Consider the following 18,882-nt stretch of genomic DNA (forward strand, 5'->3'; position numbering starts at 1 on the left):
AGATGATACTTTCATAGCAATCAGCTCTCATCCCACAAGCAATTATAGGTAATTTCATTGCTGGAGGCTCCAACTCCATTTTGCAATTGTAAGTAATCTCCAACAGCATAACCAAAGTCCACCATTCCCACCATGTCATCTGTGAACCAACCCTCTATTTCGCTTAATGGATCAGTCTCCAACGTCATATCTTCCATCATTACCCAAGTTGAGCTCGAGTCTGGGATGGAAATCTCGTCCTTCTCCAACGAAACCTCCTCGGCATTGGTCATCACATTTTTAGGTTCATGACCAGTGAGCTCACTCTTCTTCTCTTGATTATCCAACTCTTCAAGCAAATCCCACAGAATGGTTCCATCAACTTCTGTGACTTCCAAATCTTCGAACTCATTGACACCAACAGCACACTGCAAAGTGTTAGTCTCCGGGAATTCTGTGGCCATGCCTACGAAAGAAAATGAACAGAGAGTGCAGATACGAAGCAACAGCTTAGAAAAAGAAGAAGCTTGGTTAACTGAAATTGAAAACTTGGTACAACTTAGAGTCCGATTTTGAGTTATATATAGTGATGAGAGTTGGCCTCAAGTAGGCACACCGATCGAACTTTTGCCATGTCAAGGAAGTAGATTTACGGCATATATCATAGGTCATCATGATAATTACATGTACCCAATATTTGCTATAATTGGTGCAAACATATATGGGGACCAAGCACGATTGAATAAAGCAAAATGATATGAATGATATGGAAAATTTCCACCCTTTCAATCAACATCAAACATGGAGATTCATATCCCTTTTAGGTTTTAATTAGCCTGATTTCGCCGGGACTTCTAATTTCAAGTCCCAAAATTCCCTCTCTCTCGAGAACACTTCGGAGAAATGCATTGTTGAGTCATTACGCAATATATTCTTATGAATCAAAATTTCAATTCGAGTCCTATTCTAGATCAATGAACACATGAACACTTCGGATATATGCATTGTAGATTCATCAAGATTCATATCCTTTTTAGATTTTAATTGGCCTAATTTCACTCGGACTTCTAATCACGATCCGAAAATCCATTCTATCTTAAGAACATTTCAGAGCATTGTGGAGTCATTCCGCCATATATTCTTTTGAATCAAAATATCAATTCGAGTCCAATATATAACGTTTACCAGATAAACAAACTATTCATGCATGATTACAATATTGCATACTATCACGGATCTAGCCATTCGGCTGACACACTTGATCCATGCGGCGCTCCATCCTCATGGAACTTGCCTTATCCAACGGGGCAATGCACTGGTTTCGCCCTGCCTTAGGCTCATCAGGGGATCGGCTCCAGACCCCAACCTGTGTGTAGGGCGGCCAACTCATTTCTTCAATGTTAAGTCCCCGACTAGCTACAAGCTCCCCAAACTGAACTGGGTCGGCCTGCTTGAACCCCTCGGAATGAGCAGCCATATATCTCCCACACTTGTTATCTTAGAGCAATCCCACATATGTCTTATTCAAAACCCCAATCCAATTATGAAATCCCTTCTCTCCCACCTCACACCTCGGAACGCGTCTTTCAGTGGCATGTTTCGGACCTCTTCCCCATTACTTAAAAAAAAGTGAGCCACCGGTTCAGGTACAAGATACTATCATTACCGCCTGGACAATTAGACATCCAAATCGCAACGACAACCAGCGACGCCCACGATTGACACTCCCGAAAACGGGACGTGACATCCTCCCCCGCCAAACTTGGTGTACGTTCTCGTACACGGCATCCTCACTTGCGGCCCGCGTAACCCTTGTACGCCCGCGATGCTTGAGTGACGAAAATGAGTTCAATTCCCAATGATCGCCCAACAATGTTTCGCGCCGGATCTCTCGTCCTGGACTTTGCCATGGATCCTCTCGTCCAGTCATCCCCCTGGAGGCGACCCTACCTACTCGACTTCCCCGCGGAGCCCCCCGTATCTTGGAGACACGACGACACGTGTGAGCGCTTGGCGACACGTGTGAGCACTTGGCGACACAACGACAACGATGTTGAGGTGGCTCTCATACCACTTCCTCATACTCCTTGTTGTCGTTGGCCGCCTCGTACAACAATTTGGCGTAGAAATGAGCGAACTCAATCGAGTTCGGCGACAACTCCAACCTGTGTGTAAGGCGGCCAACTCCTTTCTTCGACATTAAGTCCCCGACTAACGATAAGCTCCCCAAACTGAACTGGGTTGGCCTGCCTGAACCCCTCGGAAGGAGCAGCCATATATCTCCCACACGTTATCTTGGAACAATCCCACATATGTCTGATGTTCATTTAACCAGCGACGCCCACGATTGACACTCAAAAAAACGGGACGTGACAATACGCTCAAATTTTTCGCTAGAGTGGTCGGAAGATGGACCAAAAATATTTAGATTATAGATAGACATTTGTGATGATCCAAATAAATTTATCTGCATGACAAATTTAACAGATCATATAACATTATTATACAATATAGTTCGCAAAGTCACCGGATGACCAGGAATTTTGAAGTCACCCACTGTTGGAATTAACTTGAAGAGTTTGACAAAACACTTGAAACAAATCTTCAATGGTGGCTGGCGACGAACGACTTTGAGTTTAAAATCTTTTAATCTAAACATTCCAAATTATATTCCATGTCCCAGCCTGTATTGCAAATTATATACGAGGCTGTTTGAAAAAACCTTTTACACTTCAACTGTGTAATAGGATCATAACCCGTTATAGCGAGTTTCAATGATAATTAAATAATATCAGTATACAAAAGTTACATGTGAATGTTGATTTGAATACTGAAGTTCATCACGAAATTTGTTCTTTCAGTTCGTCTGGAGGGATTGAGATTGAAGCAACGACAATGCATCCATTTCCCACGTTGCATCAAACTCTCGATGATAACTAATCAACTAGCTAGTTAGATTGGTAATATGGTACACGTACCTCATGCACTACTTTTACCAAATTTCAGATAAAACAGTACGATGGAGTCTGTTTTCTGGTCTCTCATTCCTCCTCTGTAGATGGAAAAGCAACTACCCCTAGGCCTAACAATGAGCATGTGCAATCTACACATATTGGCATCACACCATGTGAATCTGAAGCTAATATAAACACGTTTTTGTTGCTAGCTAGGTATAAGTCACATGTTATCAAACTGTTTTGGGATATCGTTTTGGTGTCATTTTAGGCTCCGATACTTATCAACAAATACCTGCTTGTATAAAAGAAGTTTGAACTTTTTCCACTTTCATTTTGTTTATGGTTGGCATGGAGATCCATACTAATTACAAAGATGAGCATATTACCCACTTTCGGCTCCAGCTAGCTAATCTCATAGGCCAAGCAATTCGCCTAAACATTGCACGCTTTATGATCGAGGATTCCATATACATGATCGATCCTGAAACGATCCTGGATCTAAAATGCTTTAGTAGTTGAGATTTCGTATGATCGTTAAACAGATCCTCAATCTAACTGCACTTATATATCAAGTTAGTTATTAAAGTGAGGGCGAGGAAAGGCATGCAGTTAAGAGCTAGATTAGATAATTTCGTATGAACATGTATAACGCCTAGATTATGAATTTCTGACATGACAATCTATGGCGTGAAGGGCTGATCTATATTTACATCACATATATCCAATTTTAATATTGCATCACATCACAACTTTAGATATGGCAACCAGTGCGAACTACTTCTACGTGGGGTTGATAAACTCTCTACCATACCTTTAAAAAGATGGAGGTCGTATCTAATCTTAAGCAAGCCTTGCTGATGGAATCCGAATTCATCTGATTGGTCTTGGAGCAATGCAACAATTCGAGGGTGATTCATAAGCTTAATCGGAATCCAAACTTTCTCCGTCTGAATGGTCTGATCATGATCATCGTCCGCTAGTTTCGGCACAATAATCACCGGAGCATAACCTTTCCGGATTGTGACTGATGAAGGAGAAATGCAGCTGCAGCTGCTCATACTCATTATCGGTTTCCTGATCGAAACTCCTTTTCAGCTTGAACTTGTGTGTATTTAATCACACACATCCATAATTTTTAGGTTTATATAGCAAGACCTTAATTAGTACTCCAATTTTCCAACGTGCATGACCCTTGAACAAACATTTAACTTAGTTTACTGGGTGATTGTATCTTGGAACGTACTAAAATAATACTTGTTTTGTTGATCTTGGGGAAGGAAGTTGTATTTATTATGCAGTCATGTTGATTTTGGTTGGTCAGAACCCAGAAATAACCAAAGTCCATGTATGGTTGGAATTAACATTCTTCTATAACTATATTGTGGTCTTGTTCAATCATATTTTGGTTAGTTTTCAACAAGTAGAAAAAAAAGAGCTAAAAATCAATTTAGTGATCAAAATATGGCTATTTATCTAAATTTCTCAATGATTCAATCAACTATTACTGTTACCTGATTAAAAGGATTAATCAATTCCTTAAAAAAAAAGATTAATCAATTACACAAATTAGTCCCGAACGATAGTGACATTTTCAATTTTATACACAATATCAATTCATTTTTTTGTTTTAATAAAACACAATGTATCACTTCTAGAATTCTGATAGCTCACCTATAGCAACTTACTTACCGTTTGTCATGCCTCTGTGACTCTGTTAACCATCCGTTAAATTAAGTGGTGACATGCCAATTAAGGTTTACTAGCTCAACCTGATCGACCAAGGAAAAAACGAAGGGTTTACTAGCTCAAATTAAGTAGCTACGTACGTACTAGCTCCTCGCTAGCTAAAAGATTCCGGACGCAACGCCCTAATGAAAACGTACGTTTTGAACAAAAATGCATGGCGGGATCGATCTAGCTAGCTGACTTCAAAACCTGGCTGGAATATTCGCAGGGTTTCGGGAAAGAAAGGAGAGGAGGATGATAGAGGAGGAGGGATGTTGATGCTGCTGCCTACCTACAACATGTACTTACGTGTTTCTTTTCTAGCTAGTTTGAGCTTTACATATAACTAGGAAGTTTCTTTGAGCTTCTCATCATTGCTACAAGCTTCCACAAGCACAAGTCGAGTAGTCGATCAAATGCATGCTAAAAACTTTTACCGTAGACAAAGCTATAAATTCAATGAAATATCGAGATGCACTACCAGGAAATAACCTTCAAATGCTTTGTCTCTGATCATTGCTGGTAATGTGGCTAGCAATTTTATATATACGCAAGTTTCTGTTCGGTACAAATGTCGAAAAAAAAAACCTAGCGCAGCTGAGAGAAAACTTTGACAGTCACCTACCTTCCTGTCCGGCAGCTGAAAGACTTGTTTGTCCCCGGGTGCACGGGCGGATCTTATTACAAGCTTAGGGATGCTCAAGTATCCCCAAGTCAATTAGAAAGACAAAAAAAATTGCTATTAATTTTTTTTTAATTAGGACTAACATCCCTTACTCTCTCCCACACTCAATCCCTCCACCAACATTCATACATACACACACTCACACCCAATTTCCTCCCACACCAACATCTCTAATGTCACACGGACCACCAATTTTTTTTTATCTCTTGTGTCTTCTTCTCTCTTCTTTTTTTCTATAAAATTAAATCTCTAACCCTAAAAACTAAAGCCTAATTCTTAAATTAGAGTGATTAACTTCGCGGCCTCCACTCTTCTAGTGAGCACTGGATGTCATGATTGAATTGGAGATTTTCCCATTTGGGATTTCTGGCTTTCTACGTTTGTTTTCCATCCACCCTCGATTACATATGTTTGGAGGTATTTTGATGCAGATAATGTAAAAAAATCAGTTCAAAAGTGAATCACATAGTATTTTGAGTACATTGTCAAATTTTTTTTTGTCTTCGACCAAATTTCAAATCCTCCATAGATTACAATTCTAGATCAAGTATCCCCTAAACAGCCGTCCAAGATCCGCCACTGGCCGGGTGGGATTTTGTTGTTGTCGTTAAACCCTTCATTCGATTTTGATTGGGGAAATTTCGGCGACGGTGTGTGAAGTGAGGAGTGGGAGGGGCACCACGGCGCTTGGTGTGGTGGTTCTGTGGTCTTCGTGGTGTGGTGGTGATCAGATCTGGCAAGATCACAGTACCGAGTTTTGGCGCAAGCTCACTAGAGGTGCAGGGCTGTTGGCGGTCTGATGCGCTGGGTAGTATACTGATACGGCAGGCATGACACCACTGACGGCGGTGATTTCTCCCCTCCCCTTAGCTTGGGCTTGAATCCTTCATTTGGGCCTGGTCTGGGTTGAGGAAATTAGCCCATTTAGGACAATTATGTTTAAAGTTTTATATTATTCTATGTTTTTAGATGTTCGTCGTTTATTGTTCTTATTAAGAAGTGGGCTATGTCTTAGTTGTTGCACTCTTTATGTCATGTTTACTCTATTGATGCGGCGAGTTCTTTGCTTTGTCAAATGATCATAGCTTCTTAGTGGTAAGATGAAACTTAGTATCACTGGTATTTTCCAGTGGCAACATGGTAGGAAAGCTGATAGACATAGTAATTTATGGCTCTGCCTGAGCAGTACTGTCTTTCCATTGTGTCGCCAAATTTGTAAAGCAAATGGTGCACACCTTGCTAAAAAGTGATTGCTAGAATGTATAGGTTATCCTAACGCTGATATTATTTCAGGAAGTTCTTACAGTATGAGGTTTAGGCTCAATGTCCCTTTTTCTATTCTGCGATTTTATTATTAATGAATACATCGTGAGTGCAGCCAATAACCCATTTCAAAAAAAAAAAATTCTGTTTGGTACGTACGTAATAAGCTTGTATGTTTTGGCATGCTGAATATCAAGAAATAAGAACGATGAGATAGAGAATGATATTCTTCCTCGATCATTTCTTATCAAAAAGATTATTTAAGTCTATACTACTATACAGTATACTATTACACTGATACGTGCAAGTTGCTTCAGAAGCTCTCTATCAGACCTTTGAAATAGTGAACATCTTGAGCAACTATCTTAAGCAACCCCTGTTGGCGAAACCCAAATTCATCAGCTGAATTATTGAGTAGTTCAACAATGCGAGGATGGTTGAGAAGCTTAATCGGCATCCATAGTTTTTCCATGCATTCATCTTCATCCCCTTGTTTCCCCAAAAGGACAGGGACATAACCTTTGCGAGTTACCTTATGACCTGATCTCTCCATACTCTCAGACTCTCAGCACTGCTGGTTATGAACTCAACATAGGCTGATGAACAAGAGCATGCAGCAGCTACTTCCCATTTTGATTTCCATGCCAACTCAATGTCTTGAACATGGATTGTCAGTTGCAATTTGCAGGCATCGTTTTCATCTTTTATTTATAGCAAGATGTTAAACACCAATGCAAATAATTAATAGTTCAAGTTTCTACATAATCCTTCTTCTTAAATCATTAAGAAATTACTTAATTAGTCAAACAGTTACGTCAGTAGCTCAGTAGAGAGTTTAATAATTCCGTGTTGATTGTAATGGAGGTTCTAATATTAAACTGCATGAATCTTGACAATGAAATAATATATACTCCATCTTATCCATTATCATATAACATTAATATTGCTTGATCTAAGATTTGGGAGATCAGTCATAACTCATAAACTATATATTAGATCTTCGTATATCTACAGTATGGCGTGCATAGTCCATGCTTTGATGGAGACTACTGAATATTCCAGGGGTTTCTCCATGACTCCATGTTTCATGCCAGACTGCAAACTGCATTGAACAAGCTTTTTGTGAGTGACTGAATATGACGAATGCACAACAATGTATTGCTTGATTTAGCATAGTTAACAAAACCAATAAAATTTAAGGTCCGAGGTAGACGTAATCGATCACGTACTACCAAGACCCTTTCGTGTTGTACTCATATACCTGCAGCAAGCACCAATATATGTCATTAATTTTAGGCTACTAGTCTTTTAATCGCTACTCAATTTATTGGATGGAACTGTAGCCCTTATTCTATCTGTTTACGTTCAAATCCAATTCTTATGATCTAGACTTGCAGTTAATTAACTAAGTCGACAGGAAAATGTAATCGTAACATATATACATCCATTAGAAAAATCGTGACTGGGTTCAGATCAGATCACTCCCTTCAGTGGACAAAAGGGACTGATTTCTGTATACACAAACTTCAGATACTGAAATAGAACTAACAAATGAAACAGAAAGAATAGTCAAGACTCAACTGTTTAGGGGGCTGCCTACAGTACTGTTGCCCTCTAGTCACTACTCAACTTCGCATATCCTCCTGAATAATTAACATACTTCCGATACATGCTATGGAAAAGTTTAATAAACATTAAGGACAGCCCCCATTTAGGTTGAAACTACATATTTATAGCTTTACAAATTCATGAAAAATACATGTATATTTGTCGGGTGCAACGCACATATCAACCCGAAACCTCGCCTCCAAATATAAATACGTAGGTCCGCCACTGATTAGGCCCTTGTATAAGCAAATGCATTATCAGATATAGAAGCTAGAGGTCAGATGATGGAACCTCCCTTTTCATATCTAGGTTATTTTCATATAATCAGACTAGCTATTCAGCTTAAGCTAGCATAGCTCTCCAATTGTAATGAAATACAGAAATAATACTGTTTTAATGAAACACTAACTCGAAATAAGTCGCAGTCTTGATGATATACCGCAGGAAATAAAAGCTGTTAGTACCACTTATGTTGTTAGTATCACAGCAATGAAGCGATCGATAGATACAAGCAATTGGTCATAAATGGCCACCAACCAGACCCCCCTCTAACGCAAAGCAACGTTTCTCTATTTTCGGTGTTCTCATTCCTATGATGTCAGTGAAATTTGAACGTCTGACGTCCACAGGAGTTGTAAGTTCTTTTGACAGTGTTGTAATAAGTTCTAACGGGCCATAGCTCACCGCATCAAACAAAATTGCTTCCTAGTTTTAGAAGTCTTTTTCCCCATCAGTCTGGACTTGAGGGAATTGATCACACATTTTTATGTGTTTCAATGATCTGCAGCTGCATCCACTACATTTATGGCATCATAAATAGCCACAGAATCGCATAAGAAATGAAGAGGATGTGGCCATTGCAGACTTCCCCGGCCCATTCTTACTGTAATAAGTGTAATGGCTTTCATTCACTTTTTACTCCTCTCTTTTTCATCAAAATCCTATGATTGCAGAGATAAAGGGCTAAAGGCAATCAGTGAATTTACTTCACTGCAGAACCCATTTTGCATAAACCCTTTACCCCATAATGCCCAGTACCTAACAGCTTGGCATTTTCATTAAGAGCAGAACTGCCACCAAACTTTTTCAGTAAATATCCTACTTCCATAATATAAATACATACACTCAAGTTTGGGTCTTCTTTCTCAAGAAACCAGTTATTAGATTACGTGTCTATATCCATTTCCAGGGAAAATGGCAAAGTTCTTGGCTCCTTGGCTATTTTTGGTTCAAACTCTAGTAGTTGTTGCCAAATCCAGAGCTAAAGTTCCAGCAGTCATTGTGTTTGGAGATTCTTCTGTTGATTCAGGCAACAACAACTTCTATCCAACAATTGCCAGGAGCAACTTTGCACCTTATGGTAAAGATTTTCCAGGAGGCCAAGCCACAGGGCGGTTCTGTAACGGCAGAATTCCACCTGACATGATCTCTGAAGCACTAGGCCTCAAGCCAACCGTGCCTGCATACTTGGATCCAATGTATAAAATTTCAGATTTTGCTGTTGGAGTTTGCTTTGCTTCTGCAGGGACCGGCTTTGATAATGCCACTTCTGATGTTGCAGTAAGTCATCCGAATCAACTTGTCACTGTAATATCCTGAACTTGATTTCTTAGTTTATGTAAACTGTTATCAGTAGATTATATTTGTTCATAAAATCTTTAGGATTTTCTATCAAGGACACAACTGCACTGTTTTTCTTTTTGATACTAGTAGCTTTGTTGTAGGGTGTGATTCCATTGTGGAAGGAAGTGGAGTACTACAAGGAGTACCAGAAAAAATTAAAAGCCTATCTTGGAGAAAGGAAGGCAAAGATAATACTTAGTGAGGCTTTGTACTTGATTAGCATAGGAACAAATGACTTTCTAGAAAACTATTACACATTCCCAACCCGACGGTCGCAGTTTACTGTAGAACAGTTTCAGGATTTCATCATAGGGCTTGCTGAAAATTTTGTGAAGACAATATATGCTTTGGGGGCGAGGAGGATGTCCCTAACAGGAGTCCCTCCAATGGGGTGTTTGCCACTGGAGAGAGCCACAAATATAATGGAAGATCATGCTTGTATGGAGGAATACAACAACGTTGGTTTGGAATATAATGGCAAGTTAAAGGGTTTGGTGGCAAAGCTGAACAGGGAGCTTCCTGGTATTGATGTGGTATTTGCAGATGCATATAACCTCTTGCTGCAACTCATAAAAAAGCCTTCTGTTTATGGTAAGTTTCAGCTTGAATGCACAAATGATTGGTTGTTTTGCCATAAAGTTTCAATCTTGACCTGATTTTCACTTCTTATATGTCTGCATTTATCAACTCTGTGTGTGGCTTTTTAATTCTTAGTTCCATTAAAGATATTTAGGTTTCTTTTGGTGACAGGATTTGAGGAAGCACAAACAGGGTGCTGTGGCACAGGGAGATTTGAGATGAGTTTCCTATGTGATTCACATAGTCCATTCACATGCCAAGATGCAAATAAGTATGTGTTCTGGGATGCCTTTCATCCTTCAGAGAAAACCAATCAATTGATCACAGATCATCTACTCAAAACTTCGTTAGCCAAATTTATCTGATCTTGTGTACATGTAATGTGCAACATTGTGTCACTATAGTGGGATTGTCTCCCATAGATGAAGCAAAAGAACAAGATTTCAGTATAAATTATTATATGGACTTTATTTATCTTTGAAATTGTTTACATACATGACCTGAACCAGTAACAAGTTCATCAAGAACAGACTTTATACTTTCATAGAGTTGAATGCAGGTCATTGTATACAATTCAATAGCCGCCAACCGTGCAGCTTGTGATACACAATACGGCACTTGCATATACACCAACCTTAAAAGAGTAAAACTTTACAAACTTACAACCAACCTGGCTTCCGCAACTATCTCCATCGTACAGCAATAAAGCTCAATGATCACACAGCTGCGGCTCTGCAATCTGCCTGGCTTCCAGAGTCTTCTCGTACTCTTCAATAGACTTGAAGAGCTCCGAAAAGTTACCCTTCCCGAACCCCCCACATCCACCCTTCTGGTAAACCTTCCCTTCCTCATTCTTCATCATGCACCCAACTCGCTGTATGATCTCAATGAATATCGTCGGCCTACCGATCAAAACAATGTGATTACGTAAATACCTCTATTCCTTTTCCAACATATATAAACAGGTATGATCACATGAACAAGTAGGTAAAATGGCCCCAAAACTAGTTATGAGTTATGACACACCAAATGGACCCAATTTCAGTTCAGCAAGCATACATAGCTATCATCATCTTTATTGTCCTAAAAATCATAACTTCAACAAAGAAATGTAGTGAAGAAATAGCACACACCTATCTCCAACTGGCTTAGTGAAAATCTGAAGGAAAGTCCCCTGATCATCTCTATCAACTAAAATCCCCAATTCCTCACACTCCTTAATCTGCTCATCACTCAACACATCGCCGACTCTATTATTCAAATTCCGGTAATGCGTCGGCGGCGGCGGCGGCGCCGGCATGGCATGAAGTCGAAACCTCCGATGCCGCTACGCTGCCTCATCTCCCTCAGCGTTCTGAATATGTCTTCGCTGACTAAAGCAAGGTGCTGGACTCCGGCGCCTTCGTTGTGCTCGAGGTACGTCTGAATCTGGCTCTTCCGTTTGGTCCCGTACACCGGCTCGTTCATCGGAAGCAGCACCGTCTCGTCGTTGCAGGCCAGGACAACGGAGTTGAGTCCGCTCTCGCTGGTCCCGACGTCCTCCGCCGTGAACTCGGCGAACTCGTGGAAGCCGGTGAAGCGTTTCACGTAGGCCACGGCGGTGGAGAGGTCGTGGACGTTGCCGACGGCGTGGTCGAGGCGGCGGAGGCCGAAGTCGAGCGGGAAAGACGACGGCACGGGCTCGAACCCGGGGAGGAACCAGAGGTCCGGGTTCGGGTCGGAGACGTGGGTCGGGTCTTTGTAGCTGACGTAGCGGAGGACGACGTCGCCGTAGAGGCCGACCTCGGCGACGGCGACGCGGCCGTCGAGGAGGACCGGCGGGGAGGCGGGGGTGGCGCCGTGGGAGACGCTGGAGTGGAAGGCGAGGTCGGCGTCGGAGACTTGGATGGCGACGGCGCGGACGGCGAGGCCGTGTTTGGCGGAGAAGGAGCGGGAGGCGGAGTGGTGGAAGGAGGGGAGGGAGGCGGAGGAAGTGGGGTCGGAGAGAGTAGGGGAGTAAGGGGCGGTGAAGAGGAAGGAGAGGTCGGAGGAGCGGAGGAGATAGGAGGCGTGGGAGTGGTTGCCGGTGGAGAGGTCGGACTTGGCGACTAAGGGCATGCCGAGGCCCCAGGAGAAGCGGAGGGCGGCGTTGGTGGCGTCGGTGCACCAGAACTCGATGTGGTGGAAGCGGAGGACGGTGAAGCGGTCGGAGCGGGGGTTGGACCGGACGAAGTTGGAGAATCCGACGAGCTCGAACTGGGTCTCGCTTTGGTGGCCCATTTCTGGTTCTGCTGATGATCAGGTCCGTGACGACTACTGTGAGGAGGGATATAGAAGACTGACTGACAGTGGACTTTTTTGGGGTTTGGAGTGAAGTGTGAGGTGGCGATACGTGTCCAGGGGTGGAGTTTAATTGTGAATAAGACGCGTGGCGGGGTGTGGTTGGTGGTGAGGAAGGGGGTTGAGTGACGGAAGTCCCGGACTGGAGTTTTATCTGCGAAGCGGTGCCGTTTTGGGCTTTGACAGGCTGCGTTTAAATCCACAAAGGGTTAAATAGTCTTTGTGACAACGTACTGGACCGTATTCCTTCGTTGTAAGCTTGAACCAGACATTTTCCGGCGCGTTTCCTTTGGTGCAGAATAATATACTCTCAACAACTGATCGGATATGTGCCCAATGTTCCCACATTTTAGTCGAATACAAATCAGTGTGTCAGAGAAAAGACAATTGTGTCCCTAAATATTTTGTCACCAATGGTCTTTGTTGGACGAGCGTCCTATGCGGGAGGAGAAAACACACTGAATTTGAGACTTTGGGTTTGAATTTGGCGAGGAAAGGGATAGAAGATGATGCCAAAATGGGGAGAAAGAACAAACACTCGTGGAAACATTAATGTATTCTTAAAAACAAAAGACTAATTCATTAACCTATTAATAGTAAAATTAATGTCATTCACAGTCCAGTTTGAGAGTTCCGTAAATCCTCATACAAATCAATGTCTCAATTAATTTTTTTAAATTATAAGATCGATCACCACAAGTTTAAGTATACTTTTTTGATAGAGAGAGCATGAAGGCGACTCCGAACTTCTTATAGCATCTTTGGCAACCTAGGGTTTCACTTGATGGTGCCAACTATCGACATTCCCTCGTGATGCGAATGGCATAGGGGCGCCGCAGGTCAGGTGTGCCGCTTGTGAGTGGCGAAGAGGTTATGTTTCGATGAGTCTAGGAATCAATTTTGTGGGCTTGCAGGTAAGCGGGTTGCAGGTCTAAAAGGCATCCTTTTGGAGTTTGCACAAAATTAACAAGTCATTTTTTGATCGAGGTATGTGTTCCACATTGATTTCGCCCAACATATACCTTGCTAATATCACTGGTTACTTTTTTTTTTTAACATGTAATCGAAGGTTCATTTGCTTTAGTAGGATCTAGCGTTTTGCTTACATGTACGTATCACGACTCATTAGCGACTATATTAGAGTTTTCTTATTGAACCACGCGTGATAATAAATTTAATTTAAAACTAATAAAAATAATAAATCTGATATAATTTATTATATTTCGATATATCTCCGCTCTTATTTTATAAAACCACTATTTAAATTATTGTCTCCACCTGAAAACAACAACACAACAACAAATAAAATCAAAAGAAACGAATTTAGCTTCTTCTTCGTCTCTAGGACACTGTACTGTTGCAGACATGCACTCTCTATACTCTTAAACCCCATCATCCACCTCTCCCCTAAACCCAGAACCCATTCCTCTACATTCCATTCTCACACCGCACCATTATCCCCGACGCCCCTCTCAATCTCACACCAGCCTCAACTCGAAACGCACATCGATCAAGTGACTGAGAAATGGCCTCACAGAAACAAGAGCCCACCGGAAGACAACTAAGCAAGGGAAAGTGGTCAGCCCAAGAAGATGAGAAACTAACCGAGGCTGTTGCAGCTCATGGTGCCAAGAAATGGACCTCAATAGCGTCTAAAGCAGGTCTGTCTGGTATGCATGTATGTAACCCAATATGATTCATCACATTGTGTACTGACTGATGTGGAGAATAATGGGTTTTCGGTGTAGGGCTTGTTGGGTTTTCAGCCCATGTGTTTTTCCTAAGATGGTTTCTTAGAGTATGGTGTTCCGGTAAGGATAGTGAATCCTTATTAATGATGGTTTACTTATAGAAGGAGGAGGCTTTATAGCCTACCACTATTAGGAATAGGATTCCTATTTGGTGAGGAAATATGTTTGTCCTTATGGCTATATAAGGAGGGGTTATGCTCTAGGTTTAGGCATCATAGAGACAAATAGCATAGTGTGTTCCATTATCGGTTAGAGGGTGAGAGAGGGCAAAGAGGAGAAAGATAGGAAGAGAAGAGAGTCCTTGTCTTCTTAGTCTTTCTTGTGTACCCATTATTAATATAGTGGAAGTGTGTTTCTGTCCGGTGGATGTAGGCAAAGCTATTTGCTGAACCACCTTAAATCTGTGTTCTTGTGTTCTTTTCTTTGTGGTTGTTTCTCTTGGTTTGCTGTGCTTGTTCTGTTTCTCTGACTAACTTGTTGACCGATTAACTACAAGTGGTATCAGAGCCTGGTTGAAGGTTGGGTTCGGCTGAATCGGTATTGTCAGAATGTATGATGATGTGAAAGGCACAATGATCAAACTCACCCACAAGAATTGGGTGACGTGGAAGCCAAGAATGGAGGATATCATGTATTGTAGGGATATGCATGAGGCCATAGAGGGTGTGGCTGCAAGACCAACCAATATGGATGATGAAAGGTGACAAGAGAAGAGCCACATGAAGCGGATGTGTCGAAAGTGGAAACAAAACAAAAAGAAAAGCAAGTACCAAGATGAAGATAACGGTTATTCTGCTTGTGTTTCGGATGAGCTTCTTACTTTACAAGAATGTCTATATGTGGGTGACAATGGTCATGATTGGTTCGTGGATACGGGTGCAAGTTGTTATGTTAGTTCCAACTTGGAACTCTTTTCTACATACAAGGCAGGTGGCTTTGAGATGTTAAAGATGGGCAATTCAAGCTACTCCAAGATTTCGGGAATAGGAGATATTTGCATCGAGACTAATCTAGGTTACCATATGACATTAAAGGATGTGAGGCACGTTCCGGATCTACGTGTCAACATACTGTCTGCAAGTGCTCTTGACAGGCAAGGTTTCTACCAGTTTATTGGTGATGGGAAGTGGAAGCTGACGAATCGATCGTTGGACGTTGCTAGTGGAGAGTTTTGTCGTTCCTTGTACAAGACACATAGCTTGGTGTATAAAGATGACTTGAGTACAATGGGTGATACTTCTTCGGACATACGGCGTCATGGTGACGGCCATATAAGGAAGAAAGGCGTTCTGGAAAAGTGGTCCCAAATGTCCTTTTCCAATGGGTTTTCTGACCAGGGTGAAGATGGTCAAGAGTTGTTCCACCAACAGGGACATGGTGATGAGTTATTCGATCAGGGGGAGCTGCATGCTCCAACCACATAGTTCTGCATCAAGTCAGCTCGGGCGGACTCTCAGTGATGGAGTCGCGCCGGTGTACCTCCCTCATGCTCTGGAGGGGGAGATTGTTGGGTTTTCAGCCCATGTGTTTTTCCTAAGATGGTTTCTTAGAGTATGGTGTTCCGGTAAGGATAAGGAATCCTTATTGATGATGGTTTACTTGTAGAAGGAGGAGGTTTTATAGCCTACCACTATTAGGAATAAGATTCCTATTTGGTAAGGAAATATGTTTGTCTTTATGGCTATATAAGGAGGGGTTATGCTCTAGGTTTAGGCATCACAGAGACAAAGAGCATAGTGTGTTCCATTATCGGTTAGAGGGTGAGAGAGGGCAGAGAGGAGAAAGATAGGAAGAGAAGAGAGTCCTTATCTTCTTAGTCTTTCTTGTGTACCCATTATTAATATAGTGGAAGTGTGTTTCTGTCCGGTGGATGTAGGCAAAGCTATTTGCTGAACCACCTTAAATCTGTGTTCTTGTGTTCTTTTCTTTGTGGTTGTTTCTCTTGGTTTGCTGTGCTTGTTCTGTTTCTCTGACTAACTTGTTGACCGATTAACTACAAGTGGTATCAGAGCCTGGTTGAAGGTTGGGTTCGGCTGAATCGGTATTGTCAGAATGTATGATGATGTGAAAGGCACAATGATCAAACTCACCCACAAGAATTGGGTGACGTGGAAGCCAAGAATGGAGGATATCATGTATTGTAGGGATATGCATGAGGCCATAGAGGGTGTGGCTGCAAGACCAACCAATATGGATGATGAAAGGTGACAAGAGAAGAGCCACATGAAGCGGATGTGTCGAAAGTGGAAACAAAACAAAAAGAAAAGCAAGTACCAAGATGAAGATAACGGTTATTCTGCTTGTGTTTCGGATGAGCTTCTTACTTTACAAGAATGTCTATATGTGGGTGACAATGGTCATGATTGGTTCGTGGATACGGGTGCAAGTTGTTATGTTAGTTCCAACTTGGAACTCTTTTCTACATACAAGGCAGGTGGCTTTGAGATGTTAAAGATGGGCAATTCAAGCTACTCCAAGATTTCGGGAATAGGAGATATTTGCATCGAGACTAATCTAGGTTACCATATGACATTAAAGGATGTGAGGCACGTTCCGGATCTACGTGTCAACATACTGTCTGCAAGTGCTCTTGACAGGCAAGGTTTCTACCAGTTTATTGGTGATGGGAAGTGGAAGCTGACGAATCGATCGTTGGACGTTGCTAGTGGAGAGTTTTGTCGTTCCTTGTACAAGACACATAGCTTGGTGTATAAAGATGACTTGAGTACAATGGGTGATACTTCTTCGGACATACGGCGTCATGGTGACGGCCATATAAGGAAGAAAGGCGTTCTGGAAAAGTGGTCCCAAATGTCCTTTTCCAATGGGTTTTCTGACCAGGGTGAAGATGGTCAAGAGTTGTTCCACCAACAGGGACATGGTGATGAGTTATTCGATCAGGGGGAGCTGCATGCTCCAACCACATAGTTCTGCATCAAGTCAGCTCGGGCGGACTCTCAGTGATGGAGTCGCGCCGGTGTACCTCCCTCATGCTCTGGAGGGGGAGATTGTTGGGTTTTCAGCCCATGTGTTTTTCCTAAGATGGTTTCTTAGAGTATGGTGTTCCGGTAAGGATAAGGAATCCTTATTGATGATGGTTTACTTGTAGAAGGAGGAGGTTTTATAGCCTACCACTATTAGGAATAAGATTCCTATTTGGTAAGGAAATATGTTTGTCTTTATGGCTATATAAGGAGGGGTTATGCTCTAGGTTTAGGCATCACAGAGACAAAGAGCATAGTGTGTTCCATTATCGGTTAGAGGGTGAGAGAGGGCAGAGAGGAGAAAGATAGGAAGAGAAGAGAGTCCTTATCTTCTTAGTCTTTCTTGTGTACCCATTATTAATATAGTGGAAGTGTGTTTCTGTCCGGTGGATGTAGGCAAAGCTATTTGTTGAACCACCTTAAATCTGTGTTCTTGTGTTCTTTTCTTTGTGGTTGTTTCTCTTGGTTTGCTGTGCTTGTTCTGTTTATCTGACTAACTTGTTGACCGATTCACTACAGGGCTGAATCGGAACGGCAAGAGTTGCAGGCTGAGATGGATAAACTATCTGAGCCCCGACGTCAAGAGAGGCGGCTTCTCTGACCAGGAAGAGGACTTGATTCTTAGGCTGCATAAGCTACTTGGAAATAGGTAACTTCATACCAAGCTCATTTCATTTGCTTTCTTCTGTAGTCGATTCATTCATTATTGAATTGGGGTTTGCATTATCGGATTGTATGTGTAAACTTTAGGTGGGCTCTGATTGCGGCAAGATTGCCGGGTCGAACAGACAATGAAGTAAAGAACTACTGGAACTCTCATTTTTGAGGAAGAGAATCAACCAGAAAGAGAAGCAAAGTAGCAATGGAGCTAATTTAACAGTAGACAAGAAATCAGGTGTAGCAGATGATGATGAGAAGGTCCATGATGAAATGAAGCAAGAGTACTCACCATCAAAAGTGTATACAAGTGCGGCTCTAATCAAGGAAGAGGTGATGATCAATTCTGAGGACTATGACATTAACACTAACAACTTTGGTGTTGACTACTTCTTTAATCTCATCGATGAAGAACCTTTTAGTTGGGAGGTTCAGGTTCCCCAAATTTCTTCATCTAGAAGATGCTAGGCTGCTCGACTGATATTGACTGCAGACTGCGGTAGCAGGGTCAGGCTTATGTTAAATACTTAGATGAATCTAGTAGGTTTCATGTGAGTTTACTAACTCTTTTGGATGCTCTTATAATCATGATGTTTGTAAATTACGGTATCTAAGTAATCTAACTATCTGTTATGATCATCGCAATGTCTACTAAATCAATTGTATCTGTGGTGCCTACAGTAGTACAAATCAATGTGAATGCTCCTCTGGCGCAGTTTGGATGTAACAATATTACCTTCTCACTAATCTAA

At 41.8% G+C, this 18,882-nt stretch overlaps 2 protein-coding genes and 1 pseudogene across 2 annotated transcripts; 2 read left to right on the forward strand and 1 right to left on the reverse strand.

Annotated features, from left to right (window-relative positions):
* Positions 1–9,411: 9,411 nt before the first annotated feature.
* On the forward strand, positions 9,412–10,784 carry LOC126799578 (GDSL esterase/lipase At2g42990). Its single transcript, XM_050526808.1, has 3 exons — positions 9,412–9,777; positions 9,942–10,431; positions 10,591–10,784. Exons 1-3 carry the CDS (start codon positions 9,412–9,414, stop codon positions 10,782–10,784), a joined length of 1,050 nt encoding a protein of 349 aa, XP_050382765.1.
* A 76-nt stretch (positions 10,785–10,860) lies between these two features.
* LOC126798751 (4-hydroxyphenylpyruvate dioxygenase) lies at positions 10,861–12,752 on the reverse strand. Its single transcript, XM_050525797.1, is given in 3 exon segments — positions 10,861–11,321; positions 11,553–11,710; positions 11,713–12,752. Coding segments are annotated over 3 exon segments (1,317 nt in total). The 5' UTR covers positions 12,679–12,752; the 3' UTR covers positions 10,861–11,128.
* A 1,504-nt stretch (positions 12,753–14,256) lies between these two features.
* On the forward strand, positions 14,257–18,632 carry LOC126798712 (transcription factor MYB114-like; annotated as a pseudogene).
* The last annotated feature ends 250 nt before the right edge of the window (positions 18,633–18,882 follow it).

Source organism: Argentina anserina, chromosome 6, assembly GCF_933775445.1.
Source record: "Argentina anserina chromosome 6, drPotAnse1.1, whole genome shotgun sequence".
NCBI classification, from domain to species: domain Eukaryota; kingdom Viridiplantae; phylum Streptophyta; class Magnoliopsida; order Rosales; family Rosaceae; genus Argentina; species Argentina anserina.